The 7,420-nt window shown below is 60.3% G+C and overlaps 1 protein-coding gene and 1 long non-coding RNA gene across 10 annotated transcripts in view; one reads left to right on the top strand and one right to left on the bottom strand.

Annotated features, from left to right (window-relative positions):
* LOC132003971 (uncharacterized) lies at nucleotides 1-4,263 on the top strand. Of its 2 annotated transcripts, none has more exons than XR_009400381.1 (3): nucleotides 1-39; nucleotides 2,203-2,360; nucleotides 2,555-4,263. It is a non-coding gene; the product is annotated as an uncharacterized LOC132003971 (long non-coding RNA). The 2 variants fall into 2 exon arrangements; XR_009400382.1 differs by lacking the exon at nucleotides 1-39 and having other exon boundaries at nucleotides 1,520-2,360; nucleotides 2,555-2,828; nucleotides 2,918-4,263.
* B3GNTL1 (UDP-GlcNAc:betaGal beta-1,3-N-acetylglucosaminyltransferase like 1) overlaps nucleotides 1-7,420 on the bottom strand; it is a 97,496-nt gene that overhangs the window by 40,826 nt on the left and 49,250 nt on the right. For all 8 annotated transcript variants that reach the window (XR_009400380.1, XR_009400379.1, XR_009400378.1 and 5 more), the window contains one exon: nucleotides 5,437-5,561. Coding sequence is in view for 3 of the 8 variants with exons in the window: in XM_059379947.1 (XP_059235930.1) it covers nucleotides 5,437-5,561 (125 nt within the window). In the remaining 5 variants the exon portion in view is untranslated. The remainder of the gene's footprint in view (nucleotides 1-5,436; nucleotides 5,562-7,420) is intronic.

Genomic DNA, 7,420 nt, shown 5'->3' with positions numbered 1-7,420 from the left:
GGGGCCCCTTCTCTCCAGAGCTCCCGAGGCGCCGGCTGGGTGAGTGAATGAACCAAGCAGGGTCGCGCTGCACCCCCCCCCCCCCCGCCCCTTGTGGACCCGAGGATGTGCCCTTATCACGTCCACGGACTCAGGCTGTGAGGGACGCCAGGCAGACCGCGGAGAGCCCGATGGGGAGGCAGCCGCCCCCGCGTCCAGTGAGCTCGGCTGAGCCGTCTTGTGCCGAAGCTGGCCGGACCGCCGACTGGTCCTCCCTGAGCGGGGACCCCTCCGTGGGCCCCGTGCTCCGAGCGACGTGGAGGCCCGGCCCCTGCGCTGTGTCTCTGCGCCCCACAGCGGCCGGCGCGCTCCGCTGTTCCTGTTCAGCGCGGTCGCGCGCACCCAAGGGGCCTGGGTCGCAGGCAGGAAAGCATCACTTAACAATGTGGAGGGTCCGTTGAGGCTGCGACTCTTGGTTTCCATTCCAGTCATGATCTCAGGGTCCCGCGATGGACCCTGTGGGGCCTCTGCTTCAGGCCTGGTCTTCCCTCTGCCCCTGCCCGCTTGTGCTGTGTCTCAGAGAAACGAATCCTACGGCAAGCTGGAGGAAGGTGGAACTTCTCTGGGGGCAGCGGCCCGACCCCGATCCCGACCCCGGCCCCAACGTGTCTCCCAGAGACGCCTCAGCACACGGGGTGGCCGCCATCGCATAGACGCAGCCGCGCCCGGGGGCACCGTTCCGTGGCTCGGCGGCACCCAAGCCAGTAACCTGTGGCCGTTCCCAGGCACCTCAGGGAACCGTTCCTCTGGGGCGGGGGCTGGGGCCTGGCGGGGCACCCGGGGTCCTGGACACAGTGGCGCCGGGCAAGGGGCCGGCAGACGTTCTGACGGCGGCACCGAGGCCGCGCTGAGGCTCCCCGGTCCCAGCCCCGCACAAGCTCCGGACCGACCGGCCCACGCCGCTTGCCACCCGCACGGCCACATTCAGGGCGTGGAAGGAGTCGAAGGACCCGTGACCACGGGCGAGTCCTGCTCCGCGAGGAGGCCTGAGGCCGAGGAAGGGACGGGGAGCTGCGGGTGAAGTCACTTCGAACGCTTCCGCCCTTCTGGGACGGCTGGTGTCAGCAAGCGCTGTGGGGGTCCGGCCCCGGGTCCCCGCCAGCTGAGGGGGACGCGGGGCCACATCGGCTCTCGGCAGCGGCTCCCCCCGCCCCCCGTCCCCGTGACGTTCTGTCAGCACAGGGACCTGTCCTGTCCCTTCCAACAATCCCTGCTCCGGTGCGGGGCCCGGTCCGGAGACGTTGGTGACCGGGCGCCCATGCAGCAGAGGGACGGCCACGGAGCCTTCCCGCCCCGGAGGGCGGTCTTTCCCAGTGCTGGTCGGTTCTCACTCGCCCGGGAGGAATCCGCAGTCTCACCAGCTCGTGTGGTTTCTGTATTGGATTAAAATCTTTGCGCCGTGAGTGGCAAAACCTCACGGGGTAATAACGAGCTTTAATTACAGCCTCAGGCTTGTTGAGAATCAAGGCCTCCGGTGAAGGCGCTCCCGGTTGTTCCTTCTTCCGTTCTAAAACGAGCGCGGTCGGCACGTCCCCCGCTCCTTCTATCTGTCCTTCCTCACCGTGGGGCCACCATGTCCCCCGCAGGGGCTGTGGCGAGCAGAGCAGCTTCCCCAAACCCACAGACCAGCCTCTCCGAAGGCACCCCTGCACCCGGCCCCGGGGAGGGGGTCTCTGCCCCAGGCAGGACGGCCGAGAGGCCGCACAGAGCAGCGGTTTTCCGGGACGGAGGCAGGACGCCACCACGGACACAAACAAGCCTTTAACCCGGTGGTGCGTGTTGTTCGGGGAGCCCTGACCACGGTGACGTCTCGGGAACCGGGTGTGGCGACGAATGCCGTGGACAGCGCGGGACTCAGCGGCGGGGCTGGGAGAGGCGGCGGGCGCGGGAGGGTCAGGCCTCGGGGTCGGGAGGCCCCCGCCTGTCAGAAGGAGCGGGGGACGTGCCGACCGCGCTCGGTTTAGAACGGAAGAAGGAACAACCGGGAGCGCCTTCACCGGAGGCCGCCTGGGCAGCGAGTTGGAAGAAACTTGATTCTCAACAAGCCTGAGGCTGTAATTAAAGCTCGTTATTACCCCGTGAGGTTTTGCCACTCACGGCGCAAAGATTTTAATCCAATACAGAAACTACATGAGATCACCTCTTTCGTGTTGTGGGTGGCAGAGCTTCACGCTGCAGAAAAAGCAAGCAGGCTCTCAACAGGAGAGAGGCTGATCTGCGAACAAGATGGCGACTCGTGCGGACAAAGCCAGGTGCGGCTGGCCTGGTGCTTCCGGGACACACAGGCTCCTGCCCCAGCAGAGGCCCCTCCAAGTCCTACGGTGAGTTCCCTCAGTTTGTCTCCAGGGAACCTACCGTGAGAACACACAGACCAGAACATTCGCGATGGTGACAGAGGAGGTCCCCAAGGTCCCACGCCTCGCGCGGCAGGAGGTCCCCAAGGTCCCACATCTCCCGGGTCTAATTTCTACCTGTTCTCATCACTACACCAAGCACCCGTTCTGCGTTCCATCAGGTGCACCAGCGGGAATCCCTCTATGGACTGGCTGTCATGAGGAACAGCAGAGACCGGGCCTGACTGCCGGAGGGCTTCCTGTAAGCGGAACCCCACAGTACGCACGCCCCGTGCCTGCCGCAGGGAGCGTCTGCCGCGACGCGAATCCCCGTTCCGGCAGCAGCAGCGGCTTCCTCTGCTCAAGGCTGAGCGCCGTCCCCACGACCTCCATGCGCTTGCGGATGGACATCTGGGTGGTTGCCGGTTCCTGGCAAGGCTAACAGCGTTGAACGAGGTTTCCACGTGTTTTATGTTAAGCCCCTAGACGTGGAATTGCTAGGTCACGGGATATCAGTTCCATTAATAAACGAGTGCGTTCTCCAGACGGTGCTCCGCTGAGATCGGTGTGCGGCCCTCCGGCTAGACCCACACCCTCGCTTCCACGGGAATGGGCGGATGTTAACTTTCGCCTCCTGGCAGGTGTCCGTACCTGGGAGGTGTGTGACGTCGCTGCTGCTGGGGTTCCTCCCGCGCCTCCGCTCGCTTCTCCCTCAGACACAGACTCAACGTTCCCCCTCGTCTGCCACGCATGTTCCCATGGTGTCTTTTTAGGAACCAGTGTTTTTAATTTTGGTAAAGCTTCATGACTTTGTAAATGGTTCGTGATTCTCATGTCCTTGCTGTAAGTTTTTGCTGATCCTGAAATTGTGAAGGTGCTGCCTGCCTCCCTCTAGAAACTTCGGGTTCCGGCTGTTTCTAGGCTTACATCCGAGACCCGACCCGAGCAGTGTGTTCTGTACGGCGCGAGACCCCTGCTCTTTCCTTCTTTGCCTATGTGAGTATCTGGTGGTTCCGCTTGTTGAAAATACCTTCTTTTCCATTAAATGCCTTTGGAGACATTGTTGAAAATCGATGCTATTGTCTAATTTTCAACATATTTCTGGATTCTCCATTCCATGGTCTCTCCTGATGCTGTGGCGGTTTCCTGGGCTTTGTGAGTCCCCAAAGTTAATTGTTTTCGAGGTTGTTGAGGCCATTCTGGGTCCTTTAATTTTGCATGTGAATTTTAGAATCAGGTATCAATATCTGCAAAGATGTTCAATCCACAGCTCGGTCTGGGCAGAACTAACATCAAAGTCATCAAATCTTCCAACCCATGAAAGGGACGTCCCTCTGTCCCTGTTATGGGTTTTCTTTAATTTCCTTCTGCACTTGCTTGTACTTTCCAGAGGACATACACACTTTCTCATGTTTACTCACAATTATTTTTTTTGGTGCCATAATACATGTTTCTTTCTTTTTCCTTTTTTTTTTTTTAAGATTTTATTTATTTGACAGACAGAGATCACAAGTAGGCAGAGAGGCAGGCAGAGGGAGAGGGGGAAGCAGGCTCCCCGCTGAGCAGAGAGCCTGATGTGGGGCTCGATCCCAGGACCCTGGGATCATGACCTGAGCTGAAAGCAGAGGCTTAACTCACTGAGCCACCCAGGGGCCCCCATAATACATGTTTCTTATTGTGTTTTTTTTTTTCAGTTGTTCGTTGCAAGTGTATAGATTGTGTGCTTTAGTGAATTCCACAAATTTTCGCATACCATTTTAATTTCATCAAATTGAAATTTTTTTTCCCCTGATTTCTGATTTTTTCCCTTGGTTGCTTAATTTCCAAATATTTTGGATTTTTTAAAGATGTGTGAATGACTTCTAATTTAATTCTATGCGGTTATAAAACACACCTTGTGTGATTTTAATCATTTGAAATGGATCCGGAGCTGTTGGTCATGCACCTTAAAGGAACATGTTCTACAGCTGAGTGTCACGTTCTATAAATGCCGGTCGGGCTGAGGGGCGAATTCCAGTCCTCTGCACCTTGCAGGACTCCATGCTTCTCTCAGTCACTGAGATGGACCCAAAAACCTCCAACTGGAACCGTGGAGGTAATGCGTAATTTGCTTACTTCTGTCTGGTTGTGTTCATGGGCTTGGGGACTGATGAGACACACAGCACACATCAGGGTCTGCTCCGTCCTCCTGTGACGTGACCTCTACCCCGTGGTGCAGATCACACTTGCACGGAGTCAGCTGTGTGACAGCAAACCCAAAGAACGGAGGTCTAGTAAAGCTACCGTGGAGAAGTGCAGACTTAACAGTAAATAGCCAAAATCAAACTGAATTTCAACACACGTGCGAATGCCCAAGGACCTCCTGAAGCAACCCGGGACCCCGAGACAGCGCTGCACGCGACAGTGGAGGTGGACGTCAGAGCCCCCCAGACGGAGCTGCCCCACGGGGAAGCCAGGGGTCACGCCCTCCAAGGAAGCACAGCCAACCCCACCTACGAAAGATGAATGGGCACCCCTACCCCCCGTCCCCAGAAGCAAGCAGTGTCCGAAGAGCAAGGCACCGAGGGGACACGTTTCTCACGGTGACGAAGACGTGATGCACACACAGCTCAAACCGAAGACACAACACCCTTCCTCCGTGTTGCACACCCGCCACCCTAGCAGCGCGCCCCAAGTGCACACCAGCCCCTGGGGACATGTGGGCCGGCAGGGGAGGGCCAGAGGGAGCGACAGGCCCCCTCAGTGGGGGCAGAGAGGGCACACTGAGCCAGCAGTAAGCAAGTCAGCCGCGCGCCTGGCACACTTTGCGGCTTCCGTCCCCTCTGTGTGGGTTCTCTCGCCACAGAGAAGCAGACAGACCTGCAGCCTCTGTCTTCTGTCCTGGGAGCCCTCGACCACAGGCCCCAAGACAGCCCCTGCCCCCCACGAAGGCTCTGCACGCCTGGCCCGGCCCTGCGCCCAGATTTCCCGCCTCGTGAGAGAGACCTGACCCCGGGGACCAGCGTCGGCAGCCCACGCCCTCCGCGGCCCCCACACCACGCCTGGAGCCCCGGGGCCCACATACTCGAGGACAGAGTGGGTGGCGGCGTCTGGGAGGTAGCGGTAGAGGAGGAGGCTCTGGTCCACGCGGACGACCCCGCCGCCCTTCCTGAGGTGGTCGTAGAAGAACAGCAGGTCCTCGGGCACACCCTGCAGGGCAGAAAAGACGCGCCATCCATCACTGGGTTTTTGACAGAAGACGACCCGTGGCCGACGCTTCCCCCGTGTGCGTTCCTTGCGGCCTGGCCACCGAGCACGTGGGGCTCACGTCAAGGCGGGAGGCACTGGTGTCGCCGTCGCGTGTGGCTGGCAGCCCGAGGACCAGCCCTCCCCACTGACGGGGTCTCTCTCTGCGGGCCCGAGAGCTTTCTTGGGGGTTTCCCTGGCTCGTGAGACCGCAGCCTCCAGCCTCCCACTAGCCCGGCGGGCGGCCGTGCTCAGCCTTGACCACGGAAGCTGGACGCCAGACGCCAGGTCTGCTCCCTGGGCTCTCCTGGGTCCCGCAGCGGACATCGAGGTGCGGAGGGGTCTGGCTCTCGCCCACCTCCCCGGCTGTCCACAGCGCGGCACTAGGGGTGTGACCTCGAGCGGAGCCGGCAGTGCGGGGGCCTCGTCACTGACGTCGCCAGGAGACGTGGCTCCAGGCACAGGCTGGCGTCCCAAGCGGCACCACAGGGCAGGGACGAAGCAGACCGACCCAGGATGGAAGCCGCGGCCTCACGGTCCCGAAGTCCACAGGACAGAATGCGGGAGGGGCAGGCAAGTGGAAGGGAGAAGATCCCAGAACGCAGAGACTGCGCCGGGAGGAAGCCTCCCCGAGCCGGTACCGGACAGACACCGACCCCCCGACAGCGCCACCACCGGCCACAGGGAAGTGGGCGACGGATTTGGACACGTCGTAAAATAAACGGCCAGTCCTTCAGCACCTCAGTCACCTGGGAAACGCCACTGCAGGGCCTCTGGGGCGCGCGGGGAGGGGAGGGCGGGCGGTTTCCCCTCAGCTCTTCCCGCTGGGCAGAAAAAGCGCATCGGAAGAGCGTCTGCCGCGTGGCCTCTCTGGGCCTCCAGTCCCCCTGGACAGTGACGAGCCTTCTCCAGGCCTTCCCACGCAGGCCAGCCGGCTCTCCCAGGGCCAGCTCGGAACCAGCAAGAGCCCTTCTGTTATTTTTCTCTTGGCGTAAGGGCCTCCTGGGGGCATTCAGATTCCCGAGCCTGGCGCCGAGGCTGCTTACCGTGGCTGGATGCGGTTCCGGGCCACGTCTGTCCCCACCTCCAAGCCTCAGACTCCCGGCCCCCACCAGCTGCCTCTGCTCGTGCCTTTCCTGATTAAAGAGCCGTCCACCTCGCCCATTCCTGCTCACCACCGTCTCCGTGCACCGTCTCCTTGCCCCAGCACACTCGCAGAGTCACCGGGCCGCACCCTGGTCCCCTGCTCCGTCATTCAGCATCTGGAGTGCCCTTCTCTCCAGAGGAGACCCTGGGCTCTTAGCCCTGGGTAGACCCTGGCTCTTCACTGGCCCAAGGAGAAGCACCTGAGGGTCAGTCCCCAACATCCAGTTCTCTGAACAACTTCGGCTCGACCGGTTTCTCTGGGGATGGCATCAAAGAACCGTGGAATCATTTCTCTTGGTGGTGGGCTCTGCTGCCATCTGTGATCTGCCTCCCAGCCCCATCACAGATCTCGTCCTGGCCCCTGACCCCTTCTTCCCGATCCCCAATCTCTGATACCTGGTCTCTGACTTCTGATCCCTAGTACCTGAAATATGATCTCTGGTCCCTGATCCATAGTCCCGTAACTCTGATTGCTGGTTCCTAGTCTCTAGGTTCCTGGTCCCTGGTCCTAATCTCTGTTCCCTGATCCCTGATCTCTGGTCACTGAGCCCCCATACAAACGGATGCCTGGGCTTTCTTTGCCCCCAGCGGCTTCTTTTCCAGGAAGAATTACTTTGAGCTGAAAGTCCTGACATACTTTGAATTCTGAGACTGCTCAGGGCTGCGAGTTAGGCTGT

This window comes from Mustela nigripes, chromosome 16 (assembly GCF_022355385.1).
Source record: "Mustela nigripes isolate SB6536 chromosome 16, MUSNIG.SB6536, whole genome shotgun sequence".
Taxonomy (NCBI): domain Eukaryota; kingdom Metazoa; phylum Chordata; class Mammalia; order Carnivora; family Mustelidae; genus Mustela; species Mustela nigripes.
Note: the sequence above shows the minus strand (reverse complement) of the source record. Positions and strands in the feature narration are given on the sequence as shown.